At 51.2% G+C, this 21,580-nt stretch overlaps 1 protein-coding gene across 2 annotated transcripts in view; it reads left to right on the top strand.

Moving 5' to 3' along the window:
• The window catches only part of KIAA1328 (KIAA1328 ortholog), a 447,944-nt gene that overhangs the window by 62,573 nt on the left and 363,791 nt on the right, over positions 1-21,580 (top strand). For both annotated transcript variants that reach the window (XM_060236224.1, XM_060236223.1), the window contains one exon: positions 1,043-1,158. In XM_060236224.1, the coding sequence (XP_060092207.1) occupies positions 1,043-1,158 (116 nt within the window). The remainder of the gene's footprint in view (positions 1-1,042; positions 1,159-21,580) is intronic.

Genomic DNA, 21,580 nt, shown 5'->3' with positions numbered 1-21,580 from the left:
CCTATGGACAAGCGTGCGCTCCATTATTCCCTATGGGCAAGTGTGCATTCTGTATTGGGAAGCATGTATAGTCTATAGCAGGGGTGGCCAACAATAGCTCTCCAGATGTTTTTTGCCTACAACTCCCATCAGCCCCAGCCGTTGGCCATGCTGGCTGGGGCTGATGGGAGTTGTAAGCAAAAAAAAAAAACATCTGGAGAGCTACTGTTGGCCACCCCTGATATAGAGGATGGTGCAGAATTGTTTTCTGTGGCCCCGGAAGGTAGGACCAGAACCAATGGGTTGAAATTAAATCAAAAGAGTTTCCGGCTCAACATTAGGAAGAACTTCCTGACCGTTAGAGCGATTCCTCAGTGGAACAGGCTTCCTTGGGAGGTGGTGGGCTCTCCTTCCTTGGAGGTTTTTCAACAGAGACTAGATGGCCATCTGACAGCAATGCGGATCCTGTGAATTTAGGGAGACGAATTTGTAAATTTCTTGCCTTGTGCAGGAGGTTGGACTAGATGACCCGGGAGGTCCCTTCCATCTCTATGATTCTGTTATTCTAATGACACTCTATAGTTAGAACTCATTGAGATCATCTAATGCAGAGGTCCCCAACCCCCAGGCCGTGGACCAGTACTGGTCCATGACCTGTTAGCAACCGACCTGCTCACGACTTGAGTTTGATCCCCGGCGGAAGCTGGGTTTTCAGGTAGCCGGCTCGAGGTTGACTCAGCATTCCATCCTTCCGAGGTCAGTAAAATGAGTACCCAGCTTGCTGGAGGGAAAGTGTAAAAGACTGGGGAAGGCAATGGCAAACCACCCCCTAAAAAGTCTGCCGTGAAAACGCTGTGAAAGCAACGTCACCCCAGAGTCGGAAACGACTGGTACTTGCCCAGGGGACCTTTCCTTTCCTATAAATGAATGGAAGGAGCTGTGGGAATGCCATATTCCTCCAGAGATTTGGGATGTGTGAATCAGGGCGGAGGGTGGGGGGGCTTCTCCGCTGTCTAAGACTGGATCGGGTCTGACAGCCGTTTTCTTCTTTTACCCCTTTCAGGGTGAGCGAAGAGAAAGAGGTGACGGAGGAGCGGCTGAAAGCCGAGCAGGAGTCCTTCGAGAAGAAGATCAGGCAACTGGAGGAGCAGAACGAACTCATCGTCAAAGAAAGGGAAGATATCCTTTTTTCCCCCCGTTTGGTTTTGGTTATTGTGTTTCTGTTCAGAAGGAGGGGGAGAGCCGAGCCCGGCGCTCCCTGCCTGGAAGGAAAAGCAAACCAGAGAGAAATAATTGTCCTAATTTATGACGGGGCATAAATCTCCATGCGCTGCCATTCAGAAGCAATCGGAGGTGACTTGCCAGCGTGCGCTTCTGGCTCATTTGAGCTGGAAACTGCCACCCAGCTGTTCCCGGGATGTTGCTTCGCTGCGAAAGAGATATTTGTCAACTTAAAAACAACGGCGTGGAATTGGTGCATTTGTAAAATATGGACGGGCCCCCCCCCCCGCCCTACCTTCCTCACTTAATCTTGTTCCATTGATTCTGTGGCAGACCGAAGCAGTTTTGTAGGGAGGCGCGGCCCCACATCCGTCTTCCATTTTGCCCCTGGAGGCTTGGGGGGGGGGGGGCTTGGATCTGGGAGCATGCCTGCGCCCAGGTGGTTGGTTAGGACATTCCCGAGAGAATATCCTGCAGGTTTGGGCCATGCCCTCTCCCCTAGTTTGGTGTAATGGTAGCGTTCTTGTATGTTGCGTCGCTTGCGGCATTTGTTACTATGCAGTGAGAGCCACCAGGTTCCGCTAATAATGGTGTCCAGGTACACACACACACAAACTGTACACATGCAAAGGCATTTATGCATGTGCATTATGTTTATGTCGGCCCGTTTTAATGTGCCTCTTTCTGCCGTGTGATACGGGAGGTTTAAAAAAATACCGCTACTTGATAGGCTCCGTCCCTGTAGGCTGAAGGAAACTGAAGGAACAGACCATGTGCTTTTATCCTGTAGATTCTACTGTGATTCACGTGTATCTTATCTGGAGCCTATATTGCAATCCCTGGAGGGTAAATCTGATGAAAGGAAGATGGTAAGCTTACTAGCCTCAAATAAGGCTGATGCCACCGAAGTGGCAGCAAACTTCCTTCGCTGCGCTTATCAGAGGAGAAGTCTGTTTAGAATGTTTAATTAACCACCTTTTTTCCCCTGCTGCTTTGATTCGATACTGTTGTTGTAATGCCAGTAAAGGTTCCGTGACTGTGACATATGCAGCGCTGTAGGGAACGTAGCTGAATCTCGGAGGGGCTTACAATCTCCTTTGTCTTCTTCCCTCACAACAGACACCTTGTGAGGTAGGTGGGGCTGAGAGAGCTCTCCCAGAAGCTGCCCTTTCAAGGACAACTCTGCCAGAGCTGTGGCTGACCCAAGGCCATTCCAGCGGCTGCAAAGTGGAGGAGTGGGGAATCAAACCTGGTTCTCCCAGATAAGAGTCTGCACACTTCACCACTACGCCAAACTGATAGCGGTTAAGCATGCAGACTTTTCTGGGAGAACCGGGTTTGGTTCCTCGCTCCTCCACTTGCAGCTGCTGGAATGGCCTTGGGTTAGCCATAGCTCTCGCAGAGTCGTCCTTGAAAGGGCAGCTGCTGTGAGAGCCCTCTCCAGCCCCACTCACCTCACAGGGTGTCTGTTGTGGGGGAGGAAGGGAAAGGAGATTGTGAGCCGCTCTGAGATCCGGAGTGGAGGTTGGGATATAAATCCAATATCTTCTTCTTTTTCTCCTTTGGTTGTTGCGGAATAGATAAGGGCGTCTTCCACCAGGAACTTTTCAGTCTCAGGCTACATTGAAATGGGTGGGATGTTCCTTACACCAGGGGTCCCCAAACATTTTGAGCCCGTGAGCACCTTTGGCATTCTGACCGAGGGCGGTGGGCGCAACCAAAAAAACGGTTGCCACGGGAGGTGAAGCCACACACACAGAGGCCATCCAAATGCTGGACAGAAGAGGGGTAATAAAAAAAATACATGGGAAAAGAAGAGACATCATGATGACGGCTGCTGCCGAAGCCATGTGATTTTCGTCCCCACAGCCAGGACTGGCTCGTCCACTAGGCAAACTAGGCGGTTGCCTAGGGCGCTGGGAGGGTGGGGGCGTCAAATTGGGCTCCCCCCCTTCCCGATGCAGAAGGCAAGCGCCTAGTTTGCCTGCCTCTGCTGGCCGCCACCACCACTGCCGCTGCCCGCCCCTCCTTTCCCTTCCCATTGCCGCCCCTCCTTACCTTTCCCTTCGCTGCCACCGCCTGCCCCTCCTTTACCTTCCCTTCCCCCCCGTTGCCGCCACTGCCGTCACGATCACAGCGCGCTGCACGGCGAGGGCAGCTGCACCCCCTTCCCTTCCCTGTGCTTTCACACTCCGCGGCACCTGGGCCCTGCTGGCCCGATGCGGCGTGAATCTTCTCTTTAGAAGCATGGGGCTGAAGTGAAGGCTTGACTCCCCCTCCCTTCCGGTTCCAGAAAGGAAGTGGAGAGAAGCCTTCACTTCAGCCTCGTCCTTCTAAAGGGAAGATTCATGCTGCGTAGGACCAGGGAAGGGAAGGGGGTGCAGCTGCACTCGCCGTGCAGTGCGCTGTGATCGTGACGGCGGGGAAGGGAAGGTAAAGGAGGGGCAGGCAGTGGCGGGGAAGGGAAAGGTAAGGAGGAGTGGTGGCGATGGAGGGAAAGGTAAGGAGGGGCGGTGGTGGCAGAGGGAAAGGTAAGGAGGGGCGGCGGTGGCGAAGGGAAAGGTAAGGAGAGGCGGTGGCGGCGAAGGGAAAGGTAAGGAGGGGCGGAGGTGGCGGAGGGAAGGGAAAGGAGGGGCGGGCAGCAGGGTGTGAACATGTGGGGGGGGCGGGGGAAGGGAGCGAAGGGAAGGGGATGCTGCCACTGCTGTCTCCTCACTTCGCCGCATTGGGGGGAGGGGCGGTGTAGTGCCGCAGGGGGGCGGCGGGGGGGGCACCTGCCTGGGGTACCACCCCCCCCTTCAGCCAGCGCTGCAGACAGCCAGTCAGGTTTTCCAAGGGCCAGTTGAAAGCCATACTGGGAAGGGTACCGCCCACCTTGTCCCGCCCACATCCTGGGAAGGCTCAAGGTCAGGGATTGGCGAGTGCTGTGTTGCCCACGGGTATCACGTTGGGGACCCATGACTTAGACCCACTTAGAGATTTTAAATGCCTAGCAGATGCGTTTGTGTCAGGGCTCGGTCCAAATCTGGGAGGACTGGGCTGCAGGATTTGGAATGAAATCGAGAGTTCTGAGCGGCTTTGAAGCAGGCGGGTCGAGAAGAAGAAAATGGACCCGGTTGTCGGGCTGGGTGTGGGCACGGGGCTCATGGATTCCGAGACCTGAGGATGCTCGCCGAGTGCAGATGGCTCGGTCGCACGTTGAAAACAGAACGTGTCCGTGAACTTGCAATTACCAGTGTGTGTCGTCTCCTTTGCCTCAAACGGCGGGTTGTGTTTTTAGGGTTTGTTGCCTCCCATTGTACCGTGTAGCAACATCTACTGCCAATGGGTTGAAATTTAATCAAAAGAGTTTCCGGCTCAACATTAGGAAGAACTTCCTGACCGTTAGAGCGGTTCCTCAGTGGAACAGGCTTCCTCCTCAGGAGGTGGTGGGTTCTCCTTCCTTGGAGGTTTTTAAACAGAGGCTAGATGGCCATCTGACAGCAATGAAGATCCTGTGAATTTAGGGGGAGGTATTTGTGAGTTTCCTGCATTGTGCAGGGGGTTGGGCTAGATGACCCTGGAGGTCCCTTCCAACTCTATGATTCTATGATTCTAAGAACTTCCTGACAATTAGAGCAGTTCCTCAGTGGAACAGGCTTCCTCGGGAGGTGGTGGGCTCTCCTATCTTGGAGGTTTTTAAACAGGGGCTAGATGGCCATCTGACAGCAATCTGTCAGGGCTAGATGGCCATCTGAGAGCCCGTTTGGTGTAGTGGTTAAGTGTGCAGACTCTTATCTGGGAGAACCGGGTTTGATTCCCCACTCCTCCACTTGCACCTGCTGGAATGGCCTTGGGTCAGCCATAGCTCTGGCAGAGGTTGTCCTTGAAAGGGCAGCTGCTGTGAGAGCCCTCTCCAGCCCCACCCACCTCACAGGGTGTTTGTTGTGGGGGAGGAAGGTAAAGGAGATTGTAAGCCACTCTGAGACTCTTCGGAGTGGAGGGCGGGATATAAATCCAATATCATCATCATCATCATCATCTTCTTCTTCTTCTTCTTCTTCTTCTTCTTCTTCTTCTTCTTCTTCTTCTTCTTCTTCTTCTTCTTCTTCTTCTTCTTCTTCTTCTTCTTCTTCTTCTTCTTCTTCTTCTTCTTCTTCTTCTTCTTCTTCTTCTTCTTCTTCTTCTTCTTCTTCTTCTTCTTCTTCTTCTTCTTCTTCTTCTTCTTCTTCTTCTTCTTCTTCTTCTTCTTTCTTCGAAGATCCTGTGAATTTAGGGGGAGGTGTTTGTGGGTTTCCTGCATTGTTCAGGGGGTTGGACTAGATGACCCTGGAGGTCCCTTCCAACTCTTCTATGATTCTAACAGGCTTCCTCTTCGGGAGGTGGTGGGCTCTCCTTCCTTGGAGGTTTTTCATCAGAGGCTAGATGGCCATCTGACAGCAATGAAGATCCTGTGAATTTAGAGGGAGGTGTTTGTGAGTTTCCTGCATTGTTCAGGGGCTTGGACTAGATGACCCTGGAGGTCCCTTCCAACTCTATGATTCTACGATTTGTGTCCTTGGTAGGAACCTGGGATGGGGGAGACAGGAGAATAGTCCCGGATACCTGAAGAGTCATTAGTTTACTTTTCCAGCTTCCTTGGGGGCATATGATGGGACCAGAGAGGGGCAGTGCTGCCTGCGTTTCAGGGCTGTGGGAGCCAGAAACACTAAAATTCTTTAGCTTGGAGAAATGTCGACATGACGCTTTCCACCACCACCACCAGTGGAATGCCGAATGATAATTTCCTCCTGGGAATGAGAAAGCGCTAGAAAACACATTTTCGTCGTCCGTCTTCTAGGTTTTTGTCATTGGAATTTTAGCCGTTCGTCTACACCGTTATATATTGTAGTAAACAGGACTTTTTGAAATCAAGAATGCATAGGAACGCAGTTACAACTGGCTTGATATCAGGGGGTGTGGTCTAATATGTAGATGAGTTCCTGCTGGGCTTTTTTTGTAGAAAACGATGGTGACGTCAGGGGGCCTGGCCTAACATGCAAATGTGTTCTTGATGGGCTTTTTCTACACAAAAAGCCCTGGTATTAACCATATTAAAAAAATGTGTATCAGGAAGAGGCTGGAGAGTATTTACCAGCAGCGTCACATGACATGTTCCGTGGGAAGCAACTTAAGAATAGGAGTCTTGGCTTTGACGCTTCCAAGAAGAGAGTTCCGAGTTTTAGCATCTGGTTCTCCTGTCCGCAGAGTGGTAAGTGGCAGTACTGCAGTCTAAGCTCTGCTCAGGTCCTGAGTTTGATCCCGGCGGAAGCTGGGTTCAGGTGGCCAGGTTGAGGTTGACGCAGCCTTCCATCCTTCCGAGGTCGGTCAAATGAGGACCCAGCTCGCTGGGGGGGAAGTGGAGGTGACAGCGGAAGGCAATGGGAAACTGCGCTATATCAAAAAGTCTGCCAAGAAAACATTGTGGTAACGACTCGGTGCTTGCACGGGGGACCAGGAGTGGAATGCTAGCAGGCTCTCCTTTGCATCTTAGGACACACCCCCTGATGTAGCCAGTCCTCCAAGAGCTTACAAAAAAAGAGCATTGTAAGCTCCAAGATGATTGGCTACATCGGGGTGTGTGGCCTAACATGCAAAGGAGCTGCTGCTAGAATTCCACCCCTGCAGGAGACTACCTTTACCTTTTCTTCTGCCTAGTGATGTAACCGTCTAAGCTTTGAGGTTGCATCTGCTTATAAGATTTGAGGTGGGATGTGGGCAGGGTGGGTGGGTGGGTGGGTGACGGTGGCTGCCTTCTCCTCCTTTTGGCGCCTTTCTGCACATGTAACTTCCATTACGACGAAGATAGTGAGGAGGGCGACGAAGATGGTGAAGGGTCTGGAGACCAAGTCTATGAGGAAAGGTTGAAGGAGCTGGGGATGTTTAGCCTGGAGAGGAGGAGGCTGAGAGGTGAGAGGATCCCCATCTTCAAGTCCTTGAAGGGCTGTCATCTAGAGGATGGTGCAGGATTGTTTTCCGTCGCCCCGGAAGGTAGGACCAGAACCAGTGGGTTGAAATTAAATCCAAAGAGGTTCTGGCTCAATACTAGGAAGAACTTCCTGACCATTAAAGCGATTCCTCAGTGGAAAAGGCTTCCTCCTTGGGAGGTGGTGGGCTCTCCTTCCTTGGAGGTTTTTAAGGAGAGGCTAGATGGCCATCTGGCAGCAATGAAGATGCTGTGGATTTAGGGGGGGGGGGTGTTTGTGAGTTTCCTGCATTGTGCAGGAGGTTGGACTAGATGACCCTAGAGGTCCCTTCCAACTCTATGATTCTATGATTATTGCTAATGAGCACCGCTGAGCGATTGCAAAGGAAATCTATCCCTTTGGGCTTTTGTATTTTACCTTTATTGGCAAGAGATTCTTCAAGCATAGATATCTCTTTCAGGAGGAGCCTGGCGAAGATGGCAGAAGGTTAATACACGCGATTTTACACTACATAAAACTCTATAAAAACTGGAAACGTAAAACAAGGACATAATTTAAAACGATATAATTTTAACTACGAGGATACTTATCCATCGTACATGAATGATTCAGAATCCTTCATATACCTCCGATCAGTTAATTTCAAGATCTCTCGGAAGTCTGCTCAGTGGCCGAGGAACTGTATAAATGACTTATCAAGTCGGAATACAAATGCTTGCCGTTCCACAAAGGAAAGGGATATAAAAAAACGTCAAGAGGGTTCTGTTGGGAGGTGGGACAGTCGGGAGGGGCTGCAGCACAGATGAAGAGCGTGCTCTGAATGCAGGTCTCAGGGTCAATCTCCCCCTCCCCACCCTTCACCTCTCTAGAGAGAGGGTCTTAAGTCTCAGAAGCTGGAAACCTTTTTCTTCCCCGTAGCCTCGCTGCTGCCAGCTGGAATAGACAACACTGTGCTCAAGAGACCGATGGTCCAGTTTTGTATAAGGCAGCTGCATGCAGTTTTGGGCTGTATCGACAGAAGTATATTGTCCAGATCACGTGATGTGATGGTATCGCTTTGCTCTGCTCTGGTAGGACCTCACCTGGAGTCTTGTGTTCAGTTTTGGGCACCACATTTTAAGAAGGATATAGACAAGCTGGAATGGGTCCAGAGGAGGGCGATGAAGATGGTGAGGGGTCTGGAGACCAAGTCCTATGAGGAAAGGTTGAAGGAGCTGGGCATGTTTAGCCTGGAGAGGAGGCGGCTGAGAGGTGATAGGATCACCATCTTCAAGTCCTTGAAGGGCTGTCCTATAGAGGATGAGGGGTCTGGAGACCAAGTCCTATGAGGAAGGGTTGAAGGAGCTGGGCATGTTTAGCCTGGAGAGGAGGCGGCTGAGATGTGATAGGATCACCATCAAGTCCTTGAAGGGCTGTCCTATAGAGGATGAGGGGTCTGGAGACCAAGCCCTATGAGGAAAGGTTGAAGGAGCTGGGCATGTTTAGCCTGGAGAGGAGGCGGCTGAGAGGTGATAGGATCACCATCTTCAAGTACTTGAAGGGCTGTCCTATAGAGGATGAGGGGTCTGGAGACCAAGTCCTATGAGGAAAGGTTGAAGGAGCTGGGCATGTTTAGCCTGGAGAGGAGACGGCTGAGAGGTGATAGGATCACCATCAAGTCCTTGAAGGGCTGTCCTATAGAGGATGGTGTGGAATTGTTTTCTGTGTCCCCGGAAAGTTGGGCCAGAACCAGTGGGTTGAAATTAAATCAAAAGAGTTTCTAGCTCAACATTAGGAAGAACTTCCTGACAGTCAGAGCAGTTCCTCAGTGGAACAGGCTTCCTCCTCGGGAGGTGGTGGGCTCTTTTTCCTTGCAGGTTTTTCAACAGAGGCTAGATGGCCATCTGACAGCAATGAGGATCCTGTGAATTTAGGGGGAGGTGTTTGTGAGTTTCCTGCATTGTGCAGGGGGTTGGGCTAGATGACCCTGGAGGTCCCTTCCAACTCTGTGATTCTATGAGTGCCAAAAGGAGGAATGCCGGCTGTTGAGTGTTTTAAATACACACTGGTTGTGAGAGGGGCAGCCATGAAATTCTTGATGGCATTTAGCTTATTCATGCCCAGATATTCTCCCCAGCAGGGACCCAAAAACGGTTCTTCTGTCCTCCCTTTTATCCTCACAGCAACCCTGCGAGGTAGGTTAGGCTGAGAGTGTGTGGCTGTCCCAGGGTCACCCAGCAAGCTTCTGTGGCAGAGCGGGGATTCGAACTTGGGTCTCCCACGTCCCTAGTCCTGATGCTCTTAACCATTATGAAAACTGAAGATGATGATATTGGATTTGTATCCCGCCCTTCACTCTGAATCTCAGAGTGGCTCACAATCTCCTTTACCTTCCTTCTCCACAACAGACACGCTGTGAGGTGGGTGGGACTGAGTGAGCTCTGACAGAAGGACAACTCTGCAGGAGCTATGGCTGACCCAAAGCCATTCCAGCAGGTGCAAGTGGAGGAGTGGGGAATCAAACCCGGTTCTCCCAGATAAGAGTCTGCACGCTTAACCACTACACCAGACTGGTTCTCCATTAATCACTGGGCATGTACATTTAAACAGTGACTTTAGGGTCGGTCGCTAGGACGAGCGGTGTGTTTTGTATGAACTGGCTTTGACTTTGCATGTTATAAAAATTAAGCTTCTGTCCTTCTAAGTCTGCCGGATTAGCCACAAGAAGCAGACGATAACGTAACTGTGACGGGGACTGAAGAGCGGTGGCCCCTTTAAAGGTTATGGAGGACAGCTGTGAGGAAGAAGAGGATAAAAAGAAACAGGTGGTGGTCACAAGAGGTTGGTTGTATGGAAGAAGGGAAGAAAAATATACAGTATAGCAGCAACGAGAGGTCTCGGTCTCCTCCTTTCTGTGACAGTAATCTTGTCTGCAGTAGGATAAGATTGTCTGGAAGTAAATGGAGCTGGGGCAATAAGCATGGGATGGTCAGATTCACAGCACAGCTGTTTGAAATTCAGTCCCTTGTACGGGACAGACTCCGGTGGGCTTGACTCAATAACGGAGCTTGGTGAACTGAGAGCCAGTTTGTGTAGTGGTTAGGCGTGTGGACTCTTATCTCGGAGAATCGGGTTTGATTTCCCACTCCTCCACTTGCAGCTGCTGGAATGGCCTTGGGTCAGCCATAACTCTGGCAGGAGTTGTCCTTGAAAGGGGAGCTTCTGTCAGAGCTCTCTCAGCCCCACCCACCTCACAGGGTGTTTGTTGTGGGGGAGGAAGATAAAGGAGATTGTGAGCCACTCTGAGACTCTTGAGTGGAGGGCGGAATATAAATCCAATGTCTAAACCACCCGTGGCCCTCTGGAATTGGGGCTCATTGCTTAACCATTTTCTGGTATTCCGTGCGGTAGCCTGAATAGCGAGAGAGACCTCTGTTGCTGGGGGTGCATCTGAACTATAAGACGTGTGCATGTGTTTGAGGAAAGAATCTATTGTTTTCTTGGCAACGGCAAGAAGAGAAGTGAAGAGGCCCTTCAGAAGCCAAGTTCTGACGCGGAGAACAACTTCCAATTTTTCTCCGCTGACGGTTCTCGCGAACTCACGGCAGACGGGAGGGTAATTGAAGCAAGCCTGGTTTTAATCAAGACAGCAAACAATCCAAAGTGGAGTTCGTGCCCCACAGTGTTGGGCTCTTTCATCCCTCCCGCTCAGTAATTGCCGTCATATTTGCCTTCGAAGAGCCAGTGCTGAACCAGTCTGCTAGAGGTAATGGAACAAATGAACGCCTCTGAACATATCTGGAGGAACAGTCTGTCTTCAGGATGCTGTGGCTCTTTGGTGCTCTTTGCCTGAAAACTTGGTGTGCTGCAAACCAGTGGTCCCCAACCTTTTTGGCACCAGCGACTGGTTTTGTAGAACACAATTTTTCCATGGACCGGGGGGCGGGGAGGAAAGGGGACGGTACAATTATGCACTTTATTTCTATTAATTTGGTGTGGTGGTTAAGTGCGTGGACTCTTTATCTGCGTGAACCAGGTTTGATTCCCTACTCCCCCACTTGCAGCTGCTGGAACGGCCCTGGGTCAGCCATAGCTCTCGCAGAGCTGTCCTGGAAAGGGCAGCTGCTGTAAGAGCTCTCTCAGCCCCACCCACCTCACAGGGTGCCTGTTGTGGGGGTGGAAGGTAAAGGAGAAGATCAAGGACAACTCCTACCAGAGCTATGGCTGACCCAAGACCATTTTAGCAGCTGCAAGTGGAGGAGTGGGGAATCAAACCCGGTTCTCCCAGATAAGAGTCCGCACACTTAACCACTACACCAAACTGGCTCTCTCAGAAGCTGCCCTTTCAAGGACAATGTGACGGCTATGGCTGACCCAAGGCCATTCCAGCAGGTGCAAGTGGAGGAGTGGGGAATCAAACCTGGTTCTCCCAGATAAGAGTCCGCACGCTTAACCACTACACCAAACTGGCTCTCACAGAAGCTGCCCTTTCAAGGACAATCTCTGCCAGAGCTATGACTGACCCAAGGCCATTCCAGCAGGTGCAAGTGGAGGAGTGGGGAATCAAACCCGGTTCTCCCAGATAAGAGTCCGCGCACTGAACCACGACACCAGACTGGTTCTCTCAGAAGCTGCCCTTTCAAGGACAACCTCTGCCAGAGCTATGGCTTACCCAAGGCCATTCCAGCAGGTGCAAGGGGAGGAGTGGGGAATCAAACCCGGTTCTCCCAGATAAGAGTCCGCGCACTGAACCACGACACCAGACTGGTTCTCTCAGAAGCTGCCCTTTCAAGGACAACCTCTGCCAGAGCTATGGCTGACCCAAGGCCATTCCAGCAGGTGCAAGGGGAGGAGTGGGGAATCAAACCCGGTTCTCCCAGATAAGAGTCCGCGCACTGAACCACGACACCAGACTGGTTCTCTCAGAAGCTGCCCTTTCAAGGACAACCTCTGCCAGAGCTATGGCTGACCCAAGGCCATTCCAGCAGGTGCAAGGGGAGGAGTGGGGAATCAAACCCGGTTCTCCCAGATAAGAGTCCGCGCACTGAACCACGACACCAGACTGGTTCTCTCAGAAGCTGCCCTTTCAAGGACAACCTCTGCCAGAGCTATGGCTGACCCAAAGCCATTCCAGCAGGTGCAAGGGGAGGAGTGGGGAATCAAACCCGGTTCTCCCAGATAAGAGTCCGCGCACTGAACCACGACACCAGACTGGTTCTCTCAGAAGCTGCCCTTTCAAGGACAACCTCTGCCAGAGCTATGGCTGACCCAAGGCCATTCCAGCAGCTGCAAGTGGAGGAGTGGGGAATCAAACCCGGTTCTCCCAGATAAGAGTCAGCCCACTTAACCACGACACCAAAGTGGCTCTCTGGAGCTGAAAAAAATACAAAAGCAACAAAACAATACAGGAGCCACACAATGTTTGTGAAAGAGCCCCATGTTAGCCGGACCTGATTTAAGCAATATTATTCTAGTAACAAAGAAGTAAGTGCAGTGTTTGAAACGTAGCACCAGCTGGAAAATCAGCCTTTTTCTAGGCCAATCGTAATACAATGATGTATTGTAAAGTTCAGAGTCATTCTCTCTCTGGCTCCTTCAGGTTTCCTTGCTGGAAGATTCCGACTTTTAAAAATGAAGACAGTTGAGGTGAAGCAGGAAGAGAGTTACATTCTGGTCTTTGAAGGTGGCGCCCATACTGAGCGTCCGGGCTTCCTAGAAGTCAAGGTTTCCAGGCAGGCTAATGGATAAAAGCTGAGCTTATTAAAAAAAGTCTCTGAATATTTATACGCTCAAGTGTAATGGCGGCATCAGTTAAATAATATATGTATTTAGGGAAAGGAAAGGTCCCCTGTGCAAGCACCAGTAATTTCCGACACGGGTGATGTTGCTTTCACAACATTTTCACGGGTTTTTTACAGGGTGGTTTGCCATTGCCTTCCCCAGTCATCTACACTTCCCCCCCAGCAAGCTGGGGACTCCTTTTACCGACCTCGGAAGGACGGAAGGCTGAGTCAACCTCGGGCCGGCTACCTGAACCAGCTTCCGCCGGAATTGAACTCAGGTCGTGAGCAGAGAGTTCAGATCACAGTACTGCAGTACTGCTGCTTTACCACTCTGCGCCACGGGGCCACCGTAAGATACGTATTTAGGAACTTGTCAAACGTGGACGGCGCAACCAAGGGCTATTGGGTAAATAACGCACGCCTTGAAATTTTATGAACTCCTCAAACTAACATCAAGGAGAGACGCGCATTTAAAATAAAGCTAAGTGTTTAAACCGATCAAAGCACAGAAACGCTTTTGAAGCCAGACTTTTTCTGGGGTCTTAATTCTCCGGGTTTAGCCGGCCTCGAGGAATTGGATGCTTCGGAGAACAAAGGCGGATCGGTTGCAGGAAGCGGGATTAGCCGGGCCGGCGCAAAGGCTGACATTTTGCCCTAATGCCGGCTCAGTGGGATTAAACCTCAAAGCGGCCGTCGGCGCAGAAGTGCTCGGCAATCCGGGAGAAGACGGATTGCCATGCAGCGCAACTTCCACGCCCAGGCAAAGGCCGTGGCCCCTGTTAGCTCCATAGTCCTGTTGTAGGCTTTACGCCGGCTTCTGCCACGCAGCTGCTGACTGGGGTTTTAAAATCTCCTTGCCTTCCAGTCGCTTCCTCATTCTGTAATAACCCCTTTCAGGCAGCTCCCTGCATACAGTTGGCTGCGTATGTGTTGGACAGGATGGCTTTCTGGCGTCTGCTGGCACGTCTGTTTGATGCTTTGCAAACTCTCTGAACGTGGGCCCCCATGCCGAACTTGATGCGCTCCCTCCTTCACAGTGCACCTCATAGAATCATAGAGTTAGAAGGGACCTCCAGGGTCATCTAGTCCAATCCCATGCACAAGGCAGGAAACCCCAAATGCCTCCCCCTAAATTCAGAGGAAGAGCCCTGTGGCACAGAGTGGTAAAGCTGCAGTACTGCAGTCCTAAGCTCTCCTCACAACCTGAGTTCGATCCCGGCGGAAGCTGGGTCAGGTATTTATTAGTTATTCATTCATTCGATTTATATCCCGCCCTCCCTACTGAAGCGGGCTCAGGTAGCCGGCTCCAGGTTGACTCAGCCTTCCATCCTTCTGAGGTCGGTAAAATGAGTACCCAGCTTGCTGGGGGAGGGGGGAAGTGTAGATGACTGAGGAAGGCAATGGCAAACCACCCCGTAAATAGGAAAAGAAGAAGAATTGCAGATTTATACCCCACCCTTCTCTCTGAATCAGAGCCTCAGAGCGGCTAACAATCTCTTATATCTTCTCCCCCCTGCAACAGACACCCTGAGAGGTGGGTGGGGCTGAGAGGGCTCTTCCAGCAGCTGCCCTTTCAAGGACAGAGACTCAGAGCGGCTTACAATCTCCTGTACCTTCTCCCCCCACAACAGACACCCTGTGAGGTGGGTGGGGCTGAGAGGGCTCTCCCAGCAGCTGCCCTTTCAAGGACAACCTCTGCCAGAGCTCTGGCTGACCCAAGGCCATTCCAGCAGGTGCAAGGAGGGGGGAATCAAACCCGGTTCTCCCAGATAAGAGTCCGCACACTTAACCACTACACCAAACTGGCTCTCACAGAAGCTGCCCTTTGAAGGACAATGTGAGGGCTATGGCTGACCCAAGGCCATTCCAGCAGCTGCAAGTGGAGGAAGGGGGAATCAAACCCGGTTCTCCCAGATAAGAGTCTGCACACTTAACCACTACACCTAACTGGCTTTCTCCTATGAAAGCAACATCACCCCAAAGTCAGAAACAAGAGGTGCTTGCACAGACCATTACCTTTTAAATTCACAGGATCCTCGTTGCTGTCAGATGGCCATCTAGCCTCTGTATAAAAACCTCCAAGGATGGAGAGCCCACCACCTCCTGTTGCTTGTTAAACACATTCACTTGGTGCAAAGGGATGGTAGCATGGGGAACTGCAGCACTTTGCTTAGGGGAGGGCTGTGGATCAGTGGAAGTGCCTCCAATCTGCGTGCGGAAAGGTCCCCGGTTCAATCCCCGGCATCTCCAGGTTAAGGATCTGGCAGCAGATGATGAAAAAAAAAAAATCGTTTCCATTCTATAATCACTAAAAAAGTCCCAAGATGCACGTTGATGTGCTAGTTGCTCTGACGTTTCTGGTTTCAGTTATGTTAGTTCAGCGAGGGTGCTGTGGAAGAATAGCCACCTCCCCGAAACTGTTAAAGCAAGTTTGAGCAATTCGGTCTCACAGGCCCTGTGGCACTGTGGCAGGTCCCGCAGGGCCCTGATGTTTTCGGGGAGGGCGTTCTACAGAGCGGGGGCTTATTACCCCCGTTTATTTCACAGTCTCTGATAACTGACCCCTCTTGCTTTGAATGATTGCATTGAAATTTGGAGACAGTGTCTGTGCTGTAGCAATCTTGAGTATGCTGTTCAGGTGCCTGTAAGTTGCAAACCTACTTTTGATTTATTGATGTCCAATTACAGAAATCTCATGTTTTGACACCCCTGCCCTAGAAAGCCGCTGCCGGTCTCCGTAAACGGTAGTGACCTTGATGGACCAAGGGACTGATTCAGTGTACAACAGCTTCATGCATGATCATCTTTTGCACTGGCCTCTTATACCTGGATAGCCCCAGTTTTTCTCCTTCTGTTTTCTGTACGTGGATGGGCCAGAGAGGCAGTTCACTCGTGAATTAATACAGTGCAACTTTAACGCAATGTATTCTATAACCTCTGAAGACCAGAACTATGTATTTGCTTGAACAAAATAGGAGTCCAGTGGCACCTTTAAGACCAACCAAGTTTTATTCAGAACGTAGGCTTTCATGTGCTCTCTAAGCACACTTCATCAGACGAGGGGATCAGGTGTTGTGGGCTGAAATGCAAGCCGTTTGTTGGTTAAGTATGCAGACCGATCACATGGCAAACCAGTGCGGCTTGGCCAGTTGGTCTGGATGGCCATAAAAGGTAATAAAGTCCTCTGCCAATTGGTGTTACTGTAAATCTAGGTGAATCACAAAAGGACCTGTATTTCCTAGTTGAAGTCCACCTAAGCAAACGTTGCGCCACACCTGAGAAGCCACAAGGGGGCTTCAAGCATGAGGATGTTCTGACACAATGCTGGGGGTTTGGGTTTTTTATGTTATCTTACCAGGCTTCTAAACCACTTTAGAACTCAAAAGGGGTTCAGCGTCCAGTTAAATATAAAGCCGCATTAAAAATTCCCATTAAGATTAAAATGCAGAAAAAGGTAAACCAGGACGGACTCAGTAGAAAGGCAGCCAACAGAACTGCAGGGAAATACCTGGCAGGAGAAAACAGTCCATCCGCGTGGACTTCAGCACGGGAGGAGAACGTGTGCGTGTTAAGGGCCAGCAAGTCCCATAGTGATGCTATGAATTAATGTCCTCCTCAAACACCCCCCTTCCTTCCTTCCTCCTTCCTTCCTTCCTTCCTTCCTTCCTTCCTTCCTTCCCATCCTCCTTCCTTCCTTCCTTCCTTCCTTCCTTCCTACCTTCCTTCCTTCCTTCCTTCCTTCCTTCCTTCCTTCCTCCCTCCCTCCCTCCCTCCCTCCCTCCCTCCCTCCCCTCCCTCCCTTCCTTCCTTCCTTTCCTCCTTTCCTCCCCTCACTCCCTCTCTCCCTCTCTCCCTCCACTCTCCCTCTCTCCCTCCCTTCCTTCCTCCCTCCCTTCCTTCCTTCCTTCCTTCCTTCCTTCCTCCTCCTTCCTTCCTTCCTTCCTCCCTCCTCTCTCCCTCACCTCCTCCCTCCTCTCCTCCCTCCTCTTCCTTCCCTTCCTTCCCCCTTCCTTCCTCCCTTCCTTCCCTCCTCCTCCCTCCCTCCCTCCCTCCCTCCTCCTCCCCTCCCTTCCTTCCTTTCCTCCTTTCCTCCCTCTCTCCCTCCCTCCCTCTCTCCCTCCCATCCTTCCTTCCTCCCTCCCTTCCTTCCTTCCTTCCTTTCCTCCCTCCCTCTCTCCCTCCCTCCCTCCCTCTCTCCCTCCCTTCCTTCCTTCCTCCCTCCCTCCCTTCCTTCCTTCCTTCCTTCCTTCCTTCCTCCCTCTCTCCCTCCCTCCCTCTCTCCCTCCCTCCCTTCCTTCCTCCCTCCCTTCCTCCCCTCCCTCCCTCCTTTCCTCCCTTCCTCCCTCCCTCCCTCCCTCCTTTCCTCCCTTCCTTCCTCCCTCCTTTCCTCCCCTCCTCCCTCCCCCTCCCTCCTTCCCTCCCCCTCCCTCCTTTCTTCCTCCCTCCCTCCCTTCTCTCCCTCCCTCCCTTCTCTTCCTCCCTCCCTCCATCCCCTTCCTCCCTCCCTTCTTCCTCCCTCCCTCCCTTCCTTCCTTCCTTCCCTCCTCCCTCCCTCCCTTCTCTCCCTCCCTTCTCTCCCTCCCTCCCTCCCTCCCTCCCTCTCTTCCTTCCTTCCTTCCTTCCTTCCTTCCTTCCTTCCTTCCTTCCTTCCTTCCTTCCTTCCTTCCTTCCTTCCTTCCTTCCTTCCTTCCTTCCTTCCTTCCTTCCTTCCTTCCTTCCTTCTTCCTTCCTTCCTTCCTTCCTTCCTTCCTTCCCCGCTGGCTCAGGGCAGTGAACAAGGCCAACAACAAGTTTAAATACATAAAACCTATTGAAGCTAGGTGCAGTTACAACTTTAAAACACTTAAACAGCGAATTCAGTACCATTAAGCAGGCCTCAGATTCAGTGGGAGCTCACAGCGCAGCTCCTGAACCTTTCTGAGAGTTCCGCCTCCTCCTCCCGAGAGTTGCACCTCCTTGTCCATTGAATAGTAGGTGCAGCTGCCTAACAATCCCTGGATGAGCTCCACCACCTGTATTTCTACAAAACGACCCTGCCATGAAGTATTGTTTTTCATAATGGCAGTGCACCAATATTTCCATTATGATTTCCAACGCAAGTTCCAGTCTCCAGATATAGTTCAGATATAGAGGTGGGCTCTTTAAAGACAGTTCGGCTTGTCCAAATGTTAACATTCGCATCTTAGCAGTCTTACTCAGGTCTTGCAAATTGGTTGATCTCTTCCCTCTTTTCCTGCCCGCTGTCAACTTTTTCTAGCATCGTTGTCTTTTCCGGCGATCCTTCTCTTCTGAGATGCCGCAGAAGAACGTGTCGCACTGCCGCAACAGCGTGAGCAGGACAGTTGTGCGAGCCATTTGAGCTCTCGGGGCACATTTTGTAGCAGGAGCTCCTTTGCATATTAGGCCACACACCCCTGTTGTAGCCAATCCTCCAAGAGCTTACAGGGCTCTTCTTAAGGGGTCTACCGTAAGCTCCAGGAGGACTGGCTATATCGGGGATGTGTGGCCTATTATTCAAAGGAACTCCTGCTACAAAATGAGCCCTGTGACCTCTGATTTCCCTGCCTAAGATGAGCCGTTCCTTAGTGAAGGATTTCCGACCCCTTGGCCCCCAAGGTAGTGAGAACTCCTGCTAGTGGAGTTAGAACATAAGTGAAGCCATGTTGGATCAGGCCAATAGCCCATCCAGTCCCAACACTCTGTGTCACACAGCGGCCAAAACCACCGCAAGTGCCATCAAGAGGTCCACCAGTGGGGCCAGGACGCTAGAACCCCTCCCACTGTGCCCCCAAGCACCAAGAATACAGAGCATCACTGCCCCAGACAGAGTGTTTCATCTCTCTCTCTCTCGGCTTGACTTCGTGAACGAAGATTTAAGAACAGCTGCTCATGGACCTCTGCTCTAAAGAACATAAGAGAAGCCATGTTGGATCAGGCCAATGGCCCATCCGGTCCAACATTCTGTGTCACATAAGAACATAAGAGAAGCCCTGTTGGGTCAGGCCAATGGCCCATCCGGTCCAGTACTCTGTGTCACACTGTGGCCAAAAAACCCAAGTGCCATCAGGAGGTCCACCAGTGGAGCCAGGACACTAGAAGCCCTCCCACTGTGCCCCCCAAGCACCAAGAATACAGAGCATCACTGCCCCAGACAGAGTGTTCCATCTATACCTTGTGGCTAACAGCCGCTCATGGACCTCTGCTCTAAAGAACATAAGAGAAGCCATGTTGGATCAGGCCAATGGCCCATACGGTCCAACATTCTGTGTCACGCAGTGGCCAAAAAACCCAAGTGCCATCAGAAGGTCCACCAGTGGAGCCAGGACACTAGAAGCCCTCCCACTGTGCTCCCCAAGCACCAAGAATACAGAGCATTACTTCCCCAAACAGAGTGTTCCATCTATACCTTGTGGCTAACAGCCGCTCATGGACCTCTGCTATCAAGAACATAAGAGAAGCCATGTTGGATCAGGCCAATGGCCCATCCGGTCCAAAATTCTGTGTCACGCAGTGGCCAAAAAACCCAAGTGCCATCAGGAGGTCCATCGTGGAGCCAGGACTCTAGAAGCCCTCCCACTGTGCTCCCCAAGCACCAAGAATACAAAGCATCACTGCCCCAGACAGAGTGTTCTCCCCTACTCGCCGACACTGCCACCCCCCAGGAAGCCAAGATGGAGGTCTTCTAAATGGAGACCCAAGTGGTTAATGAGCTCATTAACGATTTGAGCCTGCACTGTAGCAAATTGACTAGAAATGTGGATCCAGAGAAGTGGATATATTTTATTGCTCCCTCTGAAATGAATTCCCCTGTCTTCTCGCGGCTCGGTGGCAGTAATGAGCGCGTCGGGCCCACCCTGCTGTGGGTGGGGTGCCGTTTCCCTGAAACTGTTTTGCAAGAAAGTTTTCCGCATTTCCTTGCATGATTAAATGCGCTTTCAATAAATCAATCTCATAATAATTGTTGTTCAGGGGGGACTTCATTATTCAGTTTAGTCTTTTAAATTACGGTTCTTCTTTAAAGGGTTTTCCTGACGTAATAATAGCTTCAGCAAAATCCATTTGCCATAGTTCTGGCTTGTAATTACTTTAGATTTGAAGAATAAAATGAATGGCTTTATTATTAATCAGCCGCAAATTTGTCTTACTGTTTTTAACCTTAGAGTGGCCTTCACGTGTTAAAATAGGTTCAGTGATTGCGGAAGGCTCTCTCTCTCTCTCCTCTCTCCCCCCTCCCCCCCCCAACCCCCGCTGCTTCTAGGTAAAAGAATTATTTGGTGAAGGCAATTGGTATCTTTCTTCGTCAAACCATTCATCATCATGATTGCGACCACACCGTGGTGAACAAATTAGCTTTCGTAGCCCTCTCGGTGCCCGAACGGCTTCTCGCCTGGCTTTGTCTGCGTGCCCTGGGTTGTGCGGATGTCACGACCGGGTCTTTGTCTTCTCATCCCGGAGGATGTTGTTCAGAAAACGGAAGGCCGGCTTGAAGAGAACTGAACTGAACTACAAGCGTGCGTCCTATGAATTCTAATGGGACCTGAGCGCCTTTTCAAAAGTATCTATACAGTGTCTGTCTGTCTGTCACTTCCGGCTGAAACAAACAAACAAACAAACAAACAAGAACATCAGAAGAAGATGATATTGGATTTATACCCCGCCTTATACTTTGAATCCCAGAGTCTTGGAGCAGCTTACAAGCTCTAGAGAACCAATTTGGTGTAGTGGTTAAGTGCGCGGACTCTCATCTGGGAGAACTGGCTTTTGTACAGGAAGTTTATTGGCCCTCGGAGATTTGATTTGACTGGGCAGATTTTCAAAAACATTGCTGTGGCAGCAGCAGCTGCCACCACAGCACAAGGATCACTGTGTGACTGACGGCCAAGCCATGGCAGTCTTTTCATGGCTGGCCCCACTTGCACCTGCTGGAATGGCCTTGGGTCGGCCATAGCCCTCACATTGTCCTTGAAAGGGCAGCTTCTGTGAGAGCCAGTTTGGTGCAGTGGTTAAGTGTGCGGACTCTTATCTGGGAGAACCGGGTTTGATTCCCCACTCCTCCACTTGCACCTGGTGGAATGGTCTTGGGTCAGCCCTTGAAAGGGCAGCTGCTGTTAGAGGCCTCTCAGCTCCACCCACCTCACAGGGTGTCTGTTGTGGGAGGAGAAGATATAGGAGCTTGTAAGCCGCTCTGAGTCTCTGATTCAGAGAAAAGGGCGGGGTATAAATCTGCAATTCTTTTTTTTCTTCTTTCGATTGTAGATATAGGGGAGAAGATGGAGATTGTAAGCCCCTCTGAGTCTTTGATTCAGTGAGAAGGGTGGGATATAAATCTATAGTCTCTTCTTCTCCTCCTCTTCCTCTTTCTTCCTCCTCCTCTCCCCCCCTCAACAGACACCCTGTGAGGTGGGTGGGGCTGAGAGAGCTCTCCCAGCAGCTGCCCTTTCAAGCACAACCTCTGCCAGAGCTATGGCTGACCCAAGGCCATTCCAGCAGGTGCAAGTGGAGGAGTGGGGAATCAAACCCGGTTCTCCCAGATAAGAGTCTGCACACTTAACCACTACGCCAAACTGAAGAATCCTGCTGGATCAGACCAGTGAGGCTCCATCTAGTCCAGCATCCCCTCTCACAGTGGCCAGCTAGTTCCCCTGGAGGGCCAACGGCAGGGCGTAGAGGTTG

The sequence above is a fragment of the Heteronotia binoei genome, chromosome 4 (genome assembly GCF_032191835.1).
Source record: "Heteronotia binoei isolate CCM8104 ecotype False Entrance Well chromosome 4, APGP_CSIRO_Hbin_v1, whole genome shotgun sequence".
NCBI classification, from domain to species: Eukaryota; Metazoa; Chordata; class Lepidosauria; order Squamata; family Gekkonidae; genus Heteronotia; species Heteronotia binoei.
Note: the sequence above shows the minus strand (reverse complement) of the source record. Positions and strands in the feature narration are given on the sequence as shown.